Below are 20,478 nucleotides of genomic sequence, written 5' to 3' on the forward strand. Positions count from 1 at the left end.
TTGTTTGGTTCGGAAATACAAAATTGAGGTGATACTGGAGAACCAAACAGCACTTCTCTATTAATATAATTTGCAAAACAAAGCTGTTGAACTGGGAACTTCGATTGTTATCAAAGTAACATTTGAATCCAAAACCTAATAAATGTACAAGGCTGAGTGGAATTTATTATATGAATATCTAAACTAAAAGGGGGCTTAGCTTAGAAGAATGGCATAGAGTAGCTGGCTAATGTTCTCCTGCATTCATCCACTGCTTGGGGTGTGGTATATGGTCCCGACAGTCGGGATCCCGGCAGTCATTAGCCCGTCGTCGGGATCCCGACTGGCCGGACTCAGACAGCGGGGCGAGCGCAACAAAGCCCCTTGCGGGCATGGTGGCTCGCTGCGCTCTCGCCACCTATTCTATTCTCCCTCTATGGGGGTCGTGGACCCCCATGAGGGAGAATAGCCGGCTGCCGTCGGAGCCCAGAGTGTCGGGGTTTTGACTGTCGGGATCCCAACGTCGGGGTAATGACTGTCGGGATCCCGACTATCAGGAAACTGTCTGGGACCCCACTGCATGCATCCTGTTCAGCTGATTTGCCTGGCTATGAGTCCTGTTGTGCTCTTCCTGCTGACCTCCATCCTCTGTCTGGGGCTGCCCCCATTGTCATTAGTTTCTGGCTTTGGGCTTGAGTATGGCAGTATTCTGACAGACACATATCGGAACATCAATGAGAAATGATGTGGCAATGATTGATTGGTTATACACCTCATTTAGGGAGCGGCAATTACTGATGCTCTGCTTAGCCTTTTAAAACTTCACAGCGAAGTGCATGTTAGCTTCTGCTGTGTGTTACTCTAACTGCTATGTGTGTGCTGTGAGAGCAGAGGCTCTCACTAAACTATTGATCTCTAAACATACTAGACAACATTAATAGCTTACTAATTTAAAACTATCCTCTAGTCTCTCCAAACCTTCAAGCGTTCCCTGAAAACTCACCTTAAGGCAAGCTTAGCAAATTCCCGGACTGCCCACATAACTTCATAAACCTTTCCTATTCAATTACATCCCCACTTAACAGTACAAACAGATGCTCACTGATTTTCTCTTTCTCACCTTTCTATCCTCCTGACCCCTGGCTAACATTTCTGGGTCAGCATATCATACAGCCCACGAAGAAGCTTTGCTGTCTGGTAGGTGATTGTGCAGCAATGTTGATTTCCCTATAAATTATAAGCTTGTGAGCAGGGCCTTCCTACGTGTTTTACTGATTGTCTCTGCTCAGTTTGCATTATCCCTATTTTCAATTGTAAAGTGCAATAAAATTTGCTGTGATTAATACAAAATTGCTCATATTAATAAATAAATAAATAATTTAAATGGCTGTATTATAGACCTGATGATTTTGGCATGGTCAGGCTAATGTTTTTGCCAGTCTATTACTTAGTAGTCGCTGTACCATGTTGTAGATTGATTTTTTTCTTTCTTGCGGTCAACATCTTCTGGTTTATAATGTTGAATACCTGCATAAAAGTTTTTCACATCACACTAGTTTTTGTCTCCCTGGATCATTAGGTCAACCAGAGGAAGTTTGAGATTCATTAGGTCAACCACTGAAGGTTGACAAGTCTTAGGTCGACACCCACAAATGGTTGACAAGGGTGTCGGTCGACAGGGTCGTTATGTTGACACAAGTACTAGGTCAACATGGCAAGGTCGGCAGTGAAAATGTCGACATGGCTTTTGACACATTATTGTACCAAATGTCGACAATGGACACCATATCAGTGCAGCACATGGCTCACCATGCTTCAGGCATGGTGCCTCGCTATGCTCTGCACACTATTCTATTCTCCCTCCATGCCCTAGTGCAGTGGTTCTCAAACTGTGGGTCCTGACCCCAAAGTGGGTCCCGACCTTCTCAATATGGGGTCGTGACATCATGTTGCTGACCATCAGTCTGTTATTTTAGACTCCTCCCATCATTTTGTGCCTCCACAATGCTGCCATGTATGTGCTGTCTGCTGACTACACACGTGATGTGATGACCTTCTGCAGTAACTTGCTGGGGGTCCTCTCATTTTTTTAATTGTCTGATGGGGTCCCAGAGTAAATAGTTTGAGGACCCCTGCCCTAGTGGATGGTAGGGCAATTAAATTCCACCTGTCAGCACATGTCAACTCAATAAAAATGTGAAAAACACTTGTCGACCCATGCTGGCCTAATGACCCTGTCAACCTAAAGCCATGTTGATCTTTTAAAGGTGTCGACCTAAGGCCTGTTGACATTCAGTAGTTGACCTAATGAATGTTGACCTACCATTGGTCGACCTAGTGATCATATGCCGTGTCTTTGTAGGACCATGGTGTATCCTTATGGAAATTTAACACATTGAGGGTCAGATGCACTAAGCTTCAAAAGTGATAAAATGGAGATAGATAAACATCCAGCCAATCAGTTCCTACCTGTCATGTCACAGACTATGTTTGAAAAAGGTCAGACATAAGCTGATTGGTTGGTTGTTTATCACTGTCCATTTTATCACTTTTGAAACTTGCTTCTTGCCCTCAAATATTTAACTGGAAGTGGAAAGATGAGTTGGAGAACCATTTTTGTGATCTGGAATGCCTTTTTCCCTATTCATATACTGAGAGTCAAACTTAAGGAGCCCATACACGGTCCGTTGTGGACCGGCTCTGTTCTGTGCTAAGCAATGCGCACTCCCGTGCATCACATAGTACGGTACAAAAAGTATGTGCTGCACATACTTTTTGTACTAGCTACACATCGCATCGGATTGCATTGCATGCACACTGCATGCACAAGGCATGCGATGCGATGTGTGCTAATTAAGTGCCGAACGGATCCGTTAAACGGACCGTGTATGGGCACCTTATATATTCTTTACTGTGTGGTGGTCTGACCACCTTTTTAAAAACACAGATTTTATCAAAGTTTTTACTCTCTTTATATTGTGGGTGGCAGTTATTTAGCCTGTTTTGCGAAGGATTAATTGGTTATTGGAATGATTTTGAGGGAGTCACTTACAGGTTACATACATAAGAATACAAAATCCAGGATTTAAAAAGCATTTTATTTGTAAACATTATCAATCCCCTGAAAATTTCCAGCACAACAGAAATCTACATTCCAAAATGAAACATTATTATTGACAAAAAACAAAATGGTTTCTCCAGGTCCTTCACTTATTTAGAGTTATTTTCATTACTACTCATTGAAATAAAATAAATAACAATTTTTTAAATTTCAATAATCAACTTTATTTGACCATTAAAATATTTTTCAATCAAAAAAGAAGGGTACAAAGGAATTGTCTAATGGGCATTTATATTACAACATTGTGCTATTTACATATTGATATAAAATTAAACGGTTATTATTGAGTCGATTTTCATACAAATATTTACAGTTTTTTTTTAATTCTCCATACTAAAGTAGAAGTACAATAGCAGTTATCGTTGTCAGTAAAATAATTTAATAAAATTAATTGCTTTATGCTGTAAATATATATTTACATCCATCTGATTTATTTCTTGTGTGTATAGACTGTATTCCCCAGCTTTATCAATATCTACTGTTTTTTTAAAGTGAAAATAATACAACCAAGATATGCTTACCTACGTAAAAAGAACTAAATAAAAGTGAACAATAATGTGCTTGGAAACCATAAACCGATGTCAGCTGCCCACCCCCACCACCCACATCATGGGCCAATTGCCATGGGAATGGCACATGCTCCCCGCCTACAGTCTTGGGTTGCCAAGGCTGCACGCACCTGGCGTATGCACATGTGCAGAATTGCGCCTGCGCTTGCGTATATGCACATCGGTCCCCCGTGTGAAAGCACGGTGGATGCGAATGAATTAGACTAACCCCCATAATCTTTTTTTACACAACATTTTTTATTTGAATTTATATAGGAAATGTAAGCACCGCTGGCATTTTTAGTGGATATTTTGCGCATCTCTCAAAGACATGTTGACATGCAAAGGGTTATTATAAGTATGTGAAAATAGTTCAGAAAGCTTTACTGCATACACACACATGTGGCCATGAGTTACTGAAATATACATTTTAGTACAGATGAGCAAAACTCAGGGAGATTTTTTGCATATCAAGTAATTTAGCAGATGTGCAAAGATACAGAGAAATATTGTTCAAGTTCCTCTTTTGTTTTGTGCATCCACATAAATTATAGTCTACAAACAGAGCTGCAATATCCCCATATGTGGGAAGAGTACAATGTTATAAAAAATCCAAGATCATATTAAAAATGAAACGGCTTTAGACGGTATGGATGTTGTAATGTTTATCATTGCGGTCTCACAGCAATAAGCTTATGGGTTGTTTTTTTTCGACCATGGTCCTAACTGTTTGTAGTTTGTATATTCTCCCTGTGCTTACATGTGTATTCTCCAGACCAGTGGTGCATTTATAATGGGTGCAGTGTTCATGGTACAAAGGGACCCCTGAGTCCCAGGGAGGCCAACACCACACATGCTGCACCCATTTTTCTTATACCTTTAGTCCAGCATCAGCGCACTATGGCCATTTTTCCTGCAGTGTGCACATGTGCAGTGGAGACTGCTCTAGTGCTCAGACTCCACAATGCTGAAATAATGGCTGCAGCGCCATTTTTCAGGAGATTTGCGCATATGCAGTAGAGTCTAGAGGTCTAGCATGTGGACTTTTGCTCTATTTCCTACAGACATAGTTCTAAAATTCACATACAATCACATTTTTCTGATTACAACTCCTATCAACCCACTGTCCTTGTTCAGCTATTTCTACACAATTTTCAACCCGTCCTCCATTAGGCTCCTTTGGGTACCAGTTCTTATAAGAAATTTGGTTGCCATTGAGATACACGTAGGAACCCTCCACTTTTATGTCATTTATACCAAGAAAAATTCTCTTGCCTCTTGCCTTCACTATCTGTAGTAAGGCAGAATTCTCAGCACTGTTTATAGGAGTAGGCAGCGTTCCTTGTGCTCCTGTGCAGGTGGCTATGGCAGTGTCATAATTACCTTCCAATCCATTTGTGACATATATTTTGTTTCCAGATGTCACCACTCCACTTTGGAAATAGGCCACTGTTACAGAAAAGATGGAATTTCTATTAGCATTACAAAAACTAGCAAAGGTTCATTCATGGAAGACAATGGTATAAAGAATAATGGGGCAGATGTATCATAGCAGCGCTTATCGCGCCACTATGATACTTCCTGCTTCGCCTCAATAGCGAGGCGAAGCAGGAAGGGACATCGACAAGATGTATTAACATCTTGTCTGCCGAAGCGGGGGAGCGTTAACTCCCCCCTTCGGCGATGTCCCTTTCTGGAGATAGCGCATCAGTTAATACTGATGCGCTATCTCCTGTCCACCGGCCGGCCGCACTGGGCATGCGCGGGATCTCGCTGTTCACGCGAGATCCCCAGCGCAGCCCAGACCTAACAGCAGGGACAGTGCTGTCCCTGCTGTTTAGATAGGGCTTCGCCAGCCTGATGCTGACGAAGCCAAAGCAGGCTTCGTGCGGAACGGTGATGCTGATCGTTCATACATTCGGCCTGCTATCATTTTGATAGCAGCGCCGATATGGACAGGGGCGCATAGCGCCCCTGTCGTTTACCGCATCTCACCTCCTTCATACATGGGGGAGAAGGGGTATCAGTGCACATAACGTGCGCTGATACCCCTTCTCCCCCATAACGACCCTTCATACATCTGCCCCAATCTTTGATAGTCATTTGTATATCACAATATTGGGGGTCAAGAGCGGAAATGCAACTTTGGATCTGCCAAGCTCCTCAATTTATACAAATGTACCAAGATAGTAAACCATACACAGACTTGTGATTTAAATGGATGAAATTACTTTACTGCTTATTAGAATGTAATTCAATTTCATAGATTTTATTTTCAAATTAACAGATTTTTTTTATTTTAAATAAAATCACTACTTTATATAACAGAAAATAGAAGAAAATTGCAAAAGGTAAATTAATAAAGAGCATAGGGTTGCAGCAGGCTTTTGGTATGATATTGTCATTGTTTTCACCCAACATGTTTTTTAGAGCAGCTATAATTAAGTATAGTTATTTACCTTTCTTTAGAGCGGAAAGACTTTTCTCTAGAGCTGCCATTTTGTTTTCCAGGTTTGTGACTTTCGTTGCCAGAACAGTGTCTAAAACCCAGGGGAAAAACTAAGTTAGTGACATAAAACTAGAGGAGACACATTGGCTCTCTGGGGATCTTTGCGCTACAAACTAGGTCTCACCTCACCGGATTCCCTACTGCTCCCACTTCTTAACAACCCAAAGTCCCCACCGGGCACTACAGGACGGGTGTCTGCTAGATGGAGACTGGCAGGCCTGACCAGGGCGACACACTTGGTTTCGAAGGAAATATTAAATCCTTTAGTGACCTATGCGCAGATACAAATACTTCCCCAATGGACTAATGGTTTTACCTCCAACTACATAATTTTCTATACTCAGAGGTCATCTGTTGCACTGGCAAAAGATCTTACACCCTTTGAGGTGCTGCGTTCCCACTCCTCAGAGTATCTACAAGATTATACTATATAATTATACCACAGACATCCCTTCCTATTGTAGAGCTTGGGACTCTGATCTCTCCCCTCGGGGAATACCTATAAATTGGGAAAAACATTGTGACATTATGGCACGCTGCTCTAAGAGTTTGGAAGTAGTGGAAATGCAGTACAAATTACTAACTAGGTGGTATTGATGCCCCACTCTACTGCATAAAATGTTTCCCTCAGTCGCCCCTCTTTCTTGGCATTGTGGCAAGGAACGGGGGACAATGGTAAATATATGGTGGGACTGCCCCTTGAGCGCAGCATTTTGGAATAGAGTTATTCAACTCTCTATTGAGATACTGGGTTCCAAAACCCAATCAATATTGAATTCTGGCTGCTCTCCAATACCACCACTCCTCCTTCCAAATAAAAGCAATCACTTCTTAAACATCTAAACAACGCAGCAAGAGCTTTGGTACCGGTCCATCGGAGGTCTCCAGAGCCCCCCACGGTGTGGGAATGGTTCCAGAGAATAGAGCTTTATAGAGGCATGGAAGATATATATATTACTCAGCATTAGAAAAATATTCAGACTACGCAGCCATTTGGCTCCCTTGGCTCGACTTTAAAACCACTACAACCTACAAAGATCATATACCAATAGAATCCCCGTGAACCCGACTGCCAATAAAAATTATCAAAAAGATAGGAGAAAATCCTCAATACCAAACATACCCAGTATGGAGGCCCCTCTCCTATGCCCATTACTCCACCTTCCTTCCTTCCAAAACTCTACCCTCCCCTCCCACCTATCTCCCTTGTCTTGTCAATTTTGTTGTTAATACGACTACAGTTTCATAGTATAATGTTATAAATCATTTGATGACACTGTATTCTGGATATGCTAGAACAGTATCCCTTGGGCAAAAAATAATAATAATTTAGTGAATAAATAAATGTTGAAAATAAAAACACGTGCCTTTCATTCTACACATATTGGGCCTGATTCTGGTTCACTTGCAAAAGCAAATTATCTCTGTAAGGGACAAGCCCATGTGCACTGCAGGTGAGGCAGTGAGAGTTAGATTTCTGTGGGGTTTGTACTCCAAACTGACATTTATATTGCAGTGTAAAATAAAGCAGCCAGTATTTACCCTGCAGAGAAAGAAAATAACTCACCCAAATGTAACTATCTCTGCACATGTACCACGTTCTTTGTTTTGCTCTTTTAATCTCTGCTATGTTATGGAGTATCTAATATCTATAGTACTGAGCAGTCATTATTTGATGGCACTGCTGGCTTTGCATATTCTTTTTATTCTCTCTACTGCCTTATAACATTCTTGCCGACTTTTGTGTACTCCTCTCCGGGAGAAGCCCGGAGAGGAGACCCGATATTAGCATGTAAGGGGGTGGGGCAGGACAGATGTCATCAAGCCCCGCCCCATGGTCATCAAACAATGCAAATCGCGGGTCTGCGAATTGGGGGGAGTGAATTTTAGCCACGCACCTCACCGCAAACCCATGAAAAGTGGCATTTTGTGCAGTAATGAAGGGGGCTGCATGGGCAATGCGGGAGGATTGCCCACCTTCCCGGGGGGTCGGGAGGGGGACTCAATTTTCGCGAGCCTCCCGGTAATTCCGGGAAGGTAGGCAAGCCTGCCTTATAATCATAGTTCATAGTTCTAGACTGAGGAATGCTATTCAGCAGGATCTGATGAATCAGACAAGAAGCTGTATTTATGTTTTTGCACATTAAAGGAGAAGATAATCACTAATGCATATTAGATATTGTTTTTCTTTATGTTTGAAAAGTAGATAGTATTTATTTGTTTTGGTTTAAAATATAGGATATACCAGTTCTTATTGGATAAACACAAAACCTCAAATTTGTTCAATGGCCTGATTCAGATTTATACGCAAAACCCAATGGTTTGTGTACGATCCAGTGTTGGCGCAAGACCCCTTTTACTCATTTTAGATCAGGCATTGCAATATCTCTCACGGCCTCGTTTGCAATTTGGGGGCTACAATCAAACTGCCTCTGTTCTTTGGGCTGCAGACTACATGGATCCTACTGGATCCTGGATCCTACAGGCTGTCTGGATCCTACTGCCAGTCTAAGTAACTGATCCACAACAAATGGTCATAATGGTATTCTGAGGCTTTTTTCAAACACAGCACACTTATCTCACAGATACAAGCAGGAGGTGTCTATCTCCTAAGCTGTGTACACACGGGGGTAATAGGGGCTGAAATCACTGGAAATATGGTCGCAGGCGACCATATTGCCAGTGATGGGAGTGTGCACCGGCGATAAATCGCCGGGTGCGCGCTCCAATTTTCAGCCCCATTCTAATCGCTGGTCGCAGGAGCTTGCTCCTGCGACCAGCTGATTACCTCTGCAGCACCTCCGGAAGAGGTTCCCTTTCATCAGCGATCATCTCTGGTCGCTGTTGAAAAGGAGAAACTGAGCAATATATCTCCCCCGTGTGTACAGGGCTTTAGAGAAACCTCCTGATGCATTTGCAAATGATTGTGTATGAAATAGTACATTTCCCTGCTGTTGTTCAATTCCATGCAAATCTTTATGAAGCCCATTTTGTACAGAGGCCATTTATCTCCTTTTGTTCCACATAACCTTGCAGAAATCGTTATAATTTTAGAATGTCCTTTAAAAACCTTTACAATAAACAAGATATTCTTTAATTGTTATTGGTTAAGATTTGTTTTCACCAAAGAATAATCAACCTACCTGATGCTCCCTTGTCTCCTTTAGCTCCTGTCGCACCTTTAACTCCTGCAACACCGGGAGTTCCTGCTGTCCCGGCCAGACCTGGTAAACCCCTGTCTCCCTTTACACCTTGTACACCTTCAAAAACAGGTTGATCATATACAAATAAATATGCATGTATTGATTTATGTATCTTGCAGTTTTGATATGTTTATCAAATAATTAATAATTTTTAGGATAAGCGAATTAACTCAAATCTTCTCGACTACTTAAAAATTTCAATAAAACAAACACTGGAGAATTTCCTTCTATAAGGCAGTGGTGACATCCAATAATTAATTTGACTGGACTCCTCTGCTCTATTATTACAGATGTAGCCGGCCACATCTTTGCAGGGGCTGGCGATAGAATCGCCAGCCCGCCCCCCACCAAGGTGGCTACCGCCAGGGGTGCGCACGCATGAGGTGCTCGCGCGCCCCGTGGCAACGGAGCTTGGCGGGGGTCCCCGATGGTTCCTCCGCCGTCGCCACCGGTCCCCCTCGCCGCCCGACCTCCCCCCCTGAACTGGGCAGCATCTCCCTGAAGCGGAGAGTGACCCACCAGATTTCGACCAATCAACTCTTTTTTTTTTTTTAAGTAAAAGCTCGGATAATGATGCAATGTTTGTTTGGCTAGAGATTACAGTAATTTAGGGTAGATCATTTTTTTGCTTCCCAAATATTTTTAACAAACAATTTCCCAAAAGCAACAGTGATGCACAGAAATTAAGAAGAAAAATTGAAACACTAACTGTAATTATTTCAGTATTTTGTGAACTACAGTATAAGAAAAATAAATAAATATATATATATATATAAAGGGAAGAATCCGCGACACTCCAAAGGACTGGTGAATAAAGCTTTTTATAGTGCAAAATTAATGCGCATAAAATACAGGTACCAAACACAGTGGTCAACGTTTCAACACTCGGCTGTGTTTTTTTCAAGACAGTGTGGACCTGTGTGAACCTTGCACGGCGGCAAGAACATTTTTCAGCTACCCATTATTATGTATTATTGTTAATCATTTGTCACCCCGTGGCCACCCTCCATTGTGTCCCTGGCTTATTGGTACGATCCCAGTGGCCGTGGACGCTGTCCTGAGCCGGTCAGGTTCCCTAGGTTACCTGGGTTGCCTGGCAACGGCAAAGGTCTGACGTCAGAGGTGTGCGCCTCTCACTCGTGGGGGAACGCTCACCGCACACGGCCACAGGAGAGATCATAGGCAGGTATGTATTTAAGTCTCACTCTTGTGTGAGCGCATTTGTTATGTTCTTGCCGCCGTGCAAGGTTCATACAGGTCCACACTGTCCTGAAAAAAACACCGCCGAGTGTTGAAACGTTGACCACTGTGTTTGGTACCTGAATTTTATGCGCATTCATTTTGCACTATAAAAAGCTTTATTCACCAGTCCTTTGGAGTGTCGCCGATTCTTCCCTTTATCCACATCTCACCGAAGGCACCCAGGGCATTTGCTATCTTTACAGGAGTGCCGGTTCATCACCGATCTTTATATATATATATATATATATATATATCTAGAGAAATAAAGACGGGCGCTTCATAGTGCATAAATGTCGTTTTTTTTGAAAATTTATTCAGACATATAAAAACATGAAACATAGGAATGGGTAAACGTACCAACGGTGGCGGTTCTTAATCACCGCGGTCAAACAGCTTATGAGTGGTGCATGCAAGCACCCACAGACTGGAGCCGGTTACCTCCGTTCCCGGACATACAGCAAAACAGCAAGTGGTGGTGTTCTCCTGCGCTAGGCCACGCCCCTACGCGTTTCGTATCAACTTCGTCAGAGGGCCCTCTGACGAAGTTGATACGAAACGCGTAGGGGCGTGGCCTAGCGCAGGAGAACACCACCACTTGCTGTTTTGCTGTATGTCCGGGAACGGAGGTAACCGGCTCCAGTCTGTGGGTGCTTGCATGCACCACTCATAAGCTGTTTGACCGCGGTGATTAAGAACCGCCACCGTTGGTACGTTTACCCATTCCTATGTTTCATGTTTTTATATGTCTGAATAAATTTTCAAAAAAAACGACATTTATGCACTATGAAGCGCCCGTCTTTATTTCTCTAGAAATCTCTTACCTGCTGGATACAGGTTCATTTGCCCCATGAGAGACGGAGCAGCTGGGACCAATATCCTAAGTGCCTTTACAGACTATCCTAATTGAAGGATTGGACAATTTGTTGGACACTGCAAGGTTTTTCTGGACTTATTATTACAGCGCATTGTTCTTTTTCTTTTGCATATATATATATATATATATATATATATATATATATATTTGAATTTGTTGCCCTTAGAACACATCCGAGTTTTTCATTTCAAAATCATATTCTGAAATCTAACTGTTTCAAATAAAGTTGTCATTTGTATTCCATCACAGATGGGATCGATTCCCACCATGGCCCTAACTGTAGAGAGTTTGTAGATTCTCCCCATGTGTCCTCCCACAATGCAAAAATCTACTGGTACTGTAGGTTAATTGGCTTACAACAAAAATTAACCCTAGTCTGTGTGTACATGTGGTAGGGAATATAGATTGTAAGCTCCACTGGGGCAGGGACTGATGTGAATGTTCAAATGTTCTTTGTAAAGCGCTGCAGAATATGTGTGTGCTATATAATTGATGATAAACACATAATGGTCTGGAATGACATCTGAGATTCAACATGAATTCACATAATATTAGATTATACTATATTCATGCTTAATGACCAATTACTATACTATCATAGTATTTGTGTGGCTTAGTGATGTGTACAGTACCTGGATTTCCCTTTTCTCCATTAGCACCTACAGATCCCTTTGCCCCTGTGACTCCTGGAGGCCCAGCTGCACCTGCAGCACCTTTGGCACCTGCAGATCCAGGAACACCTGCAGCCCCTTTAGCACCAGCTACACCAATACTGCCCTTGAGTCCTTGTGGTCCTAGAACAAAAGTAAACCAAATATTGAATGAACAGATAATGATATCATTGTCAAAGGTTACTTCTCCATGAAAAAGGCAAAGCTTTATAATAAATACTAGTTAAAAGCCCATCAAAAATCTTGGCTTCTGCAATGTACTTTCACTTTGAGCTGTGACCGTTTTTACTTTCACTTTGAGCTGTGACAGTTTTTACTTTCAATTTGAGCTGTGACAGTTTTTACTTTCACTTTGAGCTGTGACCATTTTTACTATCACTTTGAGATGTGAGTCTTTAGCCTGCAAACTTCTTCACAGCTCCTGCTCTCCATATCCAGCAAGTTTGAAACAGATCAGTGTCCCTGCAAACATCCACTTTCTTGAGCACACAAGGGAGTCATTTGGTTCATTGGGTGGCCTCTAGTGGTCACTGGCGGTACTTCACCTTATAGAGGTGAGGAGTAGTTAGACTTAAATATATATATAAATGCCCATTAGTGTTTCAACATCCAGACTGTTTATGAAAAGATCTTTTATTTTACATAAACGGAGACATTGCACTGTATATATCAGTGATATTGGTGTATGATATGGTACCAATATTTTTTATTTTCGAAGTTAGTTACACTTACTGGGCATGATTGATTTGGGGAGTAAGGTGCTGTACATAGCACAAAGTACCTTAGACCATGTGCAGACAGAAACCATACTGTATGCAGGATATCATATTTATATCATTAAGATACTGTATCTTACAAGAGGAATACATTACATGATGCAATATTTATTTATTTATGTATTTATGTATAAACTTTTTGCATCTGTAATAATGTAGGCAGTACTATAATGGAAAGTACCTGCATCTCCTTTATCTCCTTTGGCTCCGGCAGCTCCTTTCATACCTTGGATCCCTGTCACGCCTGCTGATCCCATAGTACCTTTAACACCTGGATTTCCGGGAGTACCTGGTGCCCCTGTAGCGCCTACTGGTCCTCTTTCCCCTTTTACACCTTGCACACCTTAAAGATAAAGCAATATGTCTACATCTTTAGGAATCAGTGAATGTACTAATAAAAAAATGTATCATGCTTTTTACAGTATCTCTCAACATAATTTCCACATTCCACCTACAGATGGAGCCTTCTTCAACTAGCCTTCTCTGGAGAGCCATGGCTCACCAAGGCCTATTGTTCTCTGCAATACAATACATAGAACAATACAGTAGGGGATTAGCAAAGGATTAAGTCCGACAGCTCTGGCTCACATAATCCTATTAAAGGGCTAGATGAGGATGGCTCTATCTCTACTGTATATTACTTTAACATTAACTTCATAAAATCAGTATGCAACTCCTACAGAAACATATTGTTTAACGGAATTTAAATATTGATAGCAATGCTTAGGATCTTAATGAAACTGTTCATACCAGGATTTCCTTTATCGCCCTTTGTCCCAGCAATTCCAGAGGCTCCGATTGCACCTTTAGCACCTTGGATGCCTGTAGTTCCTGTTGCCCCTGCTGGGCCCGGCACACCCTTCTCTCCTTTAAGACCTTGAAGACCTTACACAAGAAACACCATAGTAGGCATAAATGTATATACACTAGTATCAATTAATGTCTCCCCTACCATTTATAATTGATACCGCTATTTTTAAATTATGGAAAGTACAAAACACTGTATGAAAACATAATATAATATAATTTAGATTACCTAGATCACCTTTGTCTCCTTTGGCTCCTGCAGCACCTTTAATACCTGGGGTCCCAGAAGCACCAACTGCACCTGTAGCTCCTTTAGCACCTTCAATTCCATCAGCACCCTTTCCTCCTGATGGTCCCATTGAGCCCTTTTCTCCTTTAAGACCCTGTTGACCTTGAATGGCAAATAGTAGATATAATTCTCTCACAGTGAACACATATTTAAAATTTGTAGAAACCCAATGAAACTTGAGAAAGTTGTGGGGTATTAAATGTTGGGTCATGGCTGCTGGGCTGTCTGAGCGACCAAGAATTTGCAGGTGGGATTTCATGTCCCATCTGCCGTGGGTTGAGAAGGGGGCGTAGCTGCTAGAAGCGTCCGGGAATCGGCGAACTGCGGCCGAGAGAAGACTGCATTGAATAGGGCCCCGCAGCCATCTCCCCCATTAGGAATGGCTGTGGGAGGATTGAATAATCACCTTGGACTTTAAAAGCAAGCTCATTGAACCAACTGAGGTATTGTCATTTATATATGAGGAAAAATACAGAGATACTTAGCTATACTTTTTTTTAGTTCATTATGAATCTAAAATATAAAGCAGGTTTTTTTAAACATGCTTATTTCAGTCTCCAACACAGGGCCCAAAGAAAGATTAGAGGTGGGAGGGTACTCTATCCACACTCTTTTTGACTTTTTGCTGGGGCTCCTTGGTACCCTGGTCAGTCGGTGAAGGAAACATTGCCCAATTTTTGGCTCATAGCATCCTCACTGCTGTATGCAGCACCATGCGTTTATTTTTTTTATTAAAAACTTTTGGTCACACTCTCTTCAGTACTGGGGCCATGTTCACTCCTTGCTCACACCTATACTTTTATAATGTAATTCAAGTTTATTAGAAAAATGGATATTAGTGGCCAAATGTAATAGCCTTCGAGTTTGGCGGGCAAACTCATAAGTAGTTTAAAGGGGCAATCATTTACAAGGCATGGCTTTTGCCTTGTAAATGTTTGCTCCTTTTAAAAAACCTCCAAGTTCGGCCAGCATCCTGCACGGCAACTGAACTTCGGTAGGAGACTATTACATGTGACCAATAGTCATGCTTTAACATGTGCAATCATTTTACATCTGGTCCCGAACTATGGTTATACTATACTTGCAGGTAGCTGAACAGGGTACCAAGAGGCTTTGAGTTAGTGGCTGGTCTCCCAGAGCATGTCACTCCAGGCCCATTCCTAATACTGTTTGGATAAATTCAGAAATATGTTTATCAGAATAAACTACTATACTAATATTGTACATCAGTATGCAGGTAGAATAAAACACATGTTTTTGTAGGATCCAAAGCTTAATAACTGAAAATTTCAGTCACATGCTGTAGAACCGAAACTGAAAAATAAGCAATGGACCCATACAGTCATATTATTAGAACTAGTCTCACATTGTTGTGGTCTTTTCCTAATACACTCTGGAGCTATATCTGCTTCAACATTTATTAGTGTACTTATTTTCAGATTCTATTGATCAAGCATTGAAATACATAATTGAGACTTGTGTTACCTGGTACGCCATTGGTCCCTTTATCACCGTGTTCACCTTTTTGACCTTGTGGTCCTGCTTTCCCCGGGGATCCTGGATGTCCTTTTAAGCCCAGACTTCCTGCTTGTCCTAGTGGTCCTATAACAAATTATTCAAATATATCCAGTTATATTTTCAATAATGGATTCTGTGTCCACGTTGAATACGCCCTCTCATCACTTGCTTTCCAGTGGAATTTTGAACTGTGGTTTTGTTACTTATATACTGTTACTGTATGTACTGTTTGCTGCACTTTTCTGTTTACCCGGTACTGTCTTATTTGTTTGCTTTATCATACATGCAGACCACTAGTGGTGTTTTATAAATAAAGTGTACTACTACTACTACTACTGCAGTTGATCATCAGTTATGAAAAGTTTGGAATACGACAGCATGCCAGTGTTGTAATGTGAAAATGGTGTCCCCCCTGTCACCCCTGTAAGTACGGAATACAACAACAATCCGGTGACATTCTTCAAGTGGAGTTAACGGAAACAGAAATCAATTAGTTATGTGCAGCTTTCCTCAACGGAAACAGAAATCAATTAGTTATGTGCAGCTTTCCTCAACTATAATCTTTGTACTTTGCGTAATGTACGTCTAAAATATATGCATAACATTGAAGAATCATGTGGACATACCATTACTTTTTTGTCTTAAAGAAATGATTAATTCAACTGCAACTGTAAAATGAATCTTATTTCTGCCTATGAATGATTTTTACCTGGTTCTCCCTTCTGGCCAGGCATTCCATCTCTCCCATCTCTCCCATTAAGACCTTGAAATCCTTGAATAACTGAGCAGACAACTGGTTTTTCTTGATCTTGACATGATACCAGGGGGAAAGTCATGAGCATGACTGTGATTACTGTTACATAGTGCGCCATATCGTTATAGATCTGCCTGTAAAATAATTGAAATGTATCTTAAACATTGTTACTATGGGAAAGAGTTCAGTAGAATACATTTTATATAAGATGGGGCTTTGTACCTTAAAACGTTGAGTAAAATAAAAGGCTTTCTAACATCCTGCAGTGCCGATTGGCGCCATGCATTACCATGCATGACTAAGATTAACTTGTTCTCTGCATTGTATGGGGTCAATCCTATTTTGTGCAATGTACTTGCGGGTTTGAGACATCACTACAACAGCCGCTTTTTACGTTACATAAAGGTGTTAACTGCCCCATAGGGCTCTTTTGTATAAAGCTGGGCTGATTTTAGGCTCTGAAGGATGTCAATTCAAGTGCCATGGCCAGCATAAAATGCTGTCTCAATGACACATCACACTGTTTACAATGAATAGGATTGACCCCTATTTCTCCTAAACTCTCACTGTGCCTACTGTACATTAACTGATATTTTTACATAATCCTCTTTAAATTTTTGCATGAGACCACTGTAAGTCAAACAGTAAATTGTCCATAGAAGAACAGAGAATTTTGTGTGTACCCAGCGCTGGACTGAATGAGCTGCTGGTCTATTGCAGTGGGTTAACGCCCAAACCCAAATACATACAAAGCAAACAGAAAATTTAGCAATAGACTAGCGCTATATAGAAACCAAATAAAGTGTATCTGGAATATGATGTATATGAGTCCCCGCATCAGAAATCTTCCTGGTGCTGTGAGAACTTGGACTTACAATTTAATTCTAGCAGGTGTTCACATAGGAGTTTCTTTTGTAAAGACTTCAAGGTAGCGGAGAAATGGCAGGGAAGTATCAGCATGAAATCAACTTACATTTAGATTCTGTCTCGCGTGCATACAAAGGTTTCTTTACCAGCAGACTCCAGGTGACAGGTAAAACGCAGGTTTATTCATACAAAGACATCCACATAAATCCAAATGGTAAAATAAGGTTAAAAAAGTTCATGGAAGCAGGCAGTGGCGAGAACAGACAATCGGCGGCGGCTATTCCCTCAGTGACTGGCGTGCTGCAGACTGCGCCGGCAGAGGGGCTCCGTGTATTGCCGCTTGAGAGGTCGGACTCGCTGATGCTGCTGGAAGCTGGCGGCTGGATCATCAACGCGTTTCGGATATTGTATATCCTTTTTCAAGATGTGCCGCTGTCGGGGCCGGGAGGTGCTTTTAAGGAGGTCCTGTCCAATCACGTATTTTCGGGGAAAACCTCACGTATTTGACCTAGCCCGGCTTCAGACATTAAAATACGTTTCTATCTAAAATGCTTTGCAGTATTCTTAAAATACATATTGGAAGACTTATTAAAATACATTTAAACAACTCTCAATAAAATGACATGATTATAGAAAAACCTATACACAAAATAGCATCACAGAGGAGGAGGCTAAATATCTTAAAATAGAGAACCCATCAGTGCCGGTAATATATATTTTACCTAAAGTCCACAAAAGCACAATTAATCCTCCTGGCCGTCCAATTGTGGCAGGGGTGGGATCTATTACCTCCAATTTGTCCCATTTCCTAGACCACAAAATACAGCCACTAGTGAAAATCACTAGATCATATACTAAGGATACTTCAGCTGTTATAGAGAAATTATCAGGACTGGCATGGGAGGAGGGTGACCTTCTTGTCACCGCCGACGTTAGAGCCCTCTACACTATTATTCAGCATCATCATGGTATTGCAGCCACGGAACATCACTTAGCAAAATCCAATAGCCGCCGCCGATTGTCTGTTCTCGCCACTGCCTGCTTCCATGAACTTTTTTAACCTTATTTTACCATTTGTATTTATGTGGATGTCTTTGTATGAATAAACCTGCGTTTTACCTGTCACCTGGAGTCTGCTGGTAAAGAAACCTTTGTATGCACGCGAGACAGAATCTAAATGTAAGTTGATTTCATGCTGATACTTCCCTGCCATTTCTCCGCTACCTTGAAGTCTTTACAAAAGAAACTCCTATGTGAACACCTGCTAGAATTAAATTGTAAGTCCAAGTTCTCACAGCACCAGGAAGATTTCTGATGCGGGGACTCATATACATCATATTCCAGATACACTTTATTTGGTTTCTATATAGCGCTAGTCTATTGCTAAATTTTCTGTTTGCTTAGTAAATTGTCCATAGTAAAATGTGTAATTTCCTTCAGAATTTGGTTACTCTTCAAAAAATTAAACCAATTAAAATAACTACCTACTTATGCCCCTTTCAGACTGCACTTTTTACCTGTTATTTTGCCGGGTTTTTTTACCGTTTTAAAACGGTAATTTGTGCAGTCTGAAAGGTGCAGAGTGAATTCACCGGTTCTATTGAACTGGTATTTCTAAATGGTAATAGAGCAGGGTCCTACCCGTTTCAGACCCGTTTTTTTTTCATCCACTGTTTTCTATGGGTTAAAACGGGTTCGGTGTTGTTAAGGAACAAAAACTGCATTGAAATACCATTTAAGGACAAAAACTGCACTGAAATACCATTTAAAGACATGCGGTGTGAAAGGGGTTTTAGCTGGCAGACCCGTTTTTAGAAACATTTTAAAATACCTAGTAAAAGCCAGTTTTGCGGTCTGAAAGCAGCATAAGTGACTATACATTTAAAACAGTAACAGGACTAGCAATGATTTTTCCTCTAAGTAAAACTTACCTCACAGGTACTGCAGGAAATGATTACAGTATTAGTGCCTTGTGTGTTTCAATATGAAGCAGTTTCCACTTAACCATGTTCTTATACCTCTTGCTTACCATAGTGAACTCTGAAGGGAATTTACAGCAATTGCAAAATACTGTATCACTGTAATTATGTAATCTACAGACACAGAACTTTCTGAAATGTTACAACTGTGATGCAACTTGCATATCTCAAAGAGATATTTCGCAATAAATTCAAATACAATATAAAATCATATCAGTTGTTTTTTTCAATGCAATATCCAAAAAAACAGATGATGAAGATTATGCAACTAGAAAATCTGTGTAAAAGTTATATGCAGTGGAAGTACTATGCTACAGCATATGCAATATCTAATTACAGAGTGCATGCTGTTCTGCGTTCTCTGTATTGCTAATGCGTGCCATATGTACAGTACTGCTGAACCAGGGCCGAAACTAGGTGTTTCGGTGCCCGGGTCGGCAGTCATTTTGTCACCCCCCCCCCCCCCCCCAAAAAAAAAAATCACTGCCTTGGGGTCAAGCAGCGGGGGTCCGGGGACTGGAGAAGGTTAACTCCGGCTCCTAGCGCTGCCGGGCGGTGGGCGGGAGGCAGATTGAAAAGACTTGCCCGGACGCTGATTGGCTAGTCTTTTCAAAATCATCAGCGCTTCCCGCCGCCAGGCAAATAGCGAGCGGCTGTGTATGTGAAAGCTGCCGCTACACCAGTCCCTGGACCCCCGCTGCCAACATATCTGTGTGTAGCCTCCAGGGACTGGTGTAGCGGCAGCCTTCACTCTCTCCGTCTCCTAGCGCTATCTGCCTGGTGGCGGGAAGCGCTGATGACTTTGAAAAGACTTGCCGGACGCTGATTGGCTGAATACAGCCAATCAGCGTCCGGCAAGTCTTTTCAAAACCTGCTTCCCGCCCACCGTCCGGCAGCGCTAGGAGCCGGAGTTAACCCACCAGTCCCCGGACACCCCGCTAGGACCTGGCATTAACCCACCAGTCCCCGGACCCCCGCTGCTCATCCCAGGGACCACGCTGCTGGGACACCATCCTAGCGCCCCCACCCTCCAGCGCCCGGTGCGCGTGACCCCCTAGCCCCCCCCTAGTTACGGCCCTGGCTGAACGCCCTGTGGTGCCTTAAAAATAAAATAATGATAAGAAAAATGTTTTGTTATTTAACAAGTCAGTAAACGATTAGGATCCATAATTTTTTTTCTGCATTTATCTTGAAGAATATATTTATCTGTTCCCACATATTACCTCCAAATGACAAGTCTCTCTAGCAAATGTGTCCATGAACCCAATCACTCACTAATATATTTCCTGATCATGTTTTCTACATGTTTTCACTGAGATCCTACAGGATGTGCTTTATAGA

General features: G+C 41.7%; 1 protein-coding gene across 1 annotated transcript; it reads right to left on the reverse strand.

Moving 5' to 3' along the window:
* Nucleotides 1–3,432: 3,432 nt before the first annotated feature.
* LOC146009608 (uncharacterized) lies at nucleotides 3,433–19,147 on the reverse strand. Its single transcript, XM_083150056.1, has 10 exons — nucleotides 19,090–19,147; nucleotides 16,247–16,425; nucleotides 15,505–15,621; nucleotides 13,960–14,121; nucleotides 13,674–13,808; nucleotides 13,105–13,266; nucleotides 12,109–12,270; nucleotides 9,301–9,417; nucleotides 6,108–6,188; nucleotides 3,433–5,097 (listed from the first exon to the last, which is right to left on the reverse strand). The coding sequence occupies exons 2-10, from the start codon at nucleotides 16,407–16,409 to the stop codon at nucleotides 4,721–4,723; spliced, it is 1,476 nt and encodes a 491-aa protein (XP_083006182.1). The 5' UTR covers nucleotides 16,410–16,425; nucleotides 19,090–19,147; the 3' UTR covers nucleotides 3,433–4,720.
* Nucleotides 19,148–20,478: the final 1,331 nt, after the last annotated feature.

This window comes from Crinia signifera, chromosome 6 (assembly GCF_055691185.1).
Source record: "Crinia signifera chromosome 6, ASM5569118v1, whole genome shotgun sequence".
Classification (NCBI taxonomy): domain Eukaryota; kingdom Metazoa; phylum Chordata; class Amphibia; order Anura; family Myobatrachidae; genus Crinia; species Crinia signifera.

Coding starts and splice junctions, on each gene's coding strand:
- LOC146009608 (XM_083150056.1), bottom strand. CDS start 16,409: ATGGCGCACTATGTAACAGTAATCACAGTCATGCTCATGACTTTCCCC. Junction 13,267..13,673: donor GGGCGATAAAGGAAATCCTG/GTATGAACAGTT, acceptor TTTATCTTTAAG/GTGTGCAAGGTGTAAAAGGG. Junction 5,098..6,107: donor TCTTTCCGCTCTAAAGAAAG/GTAAATAACTAT, acceptor TTTCTGTAACAG/TGGCCTATTTCCAAAGTGGA.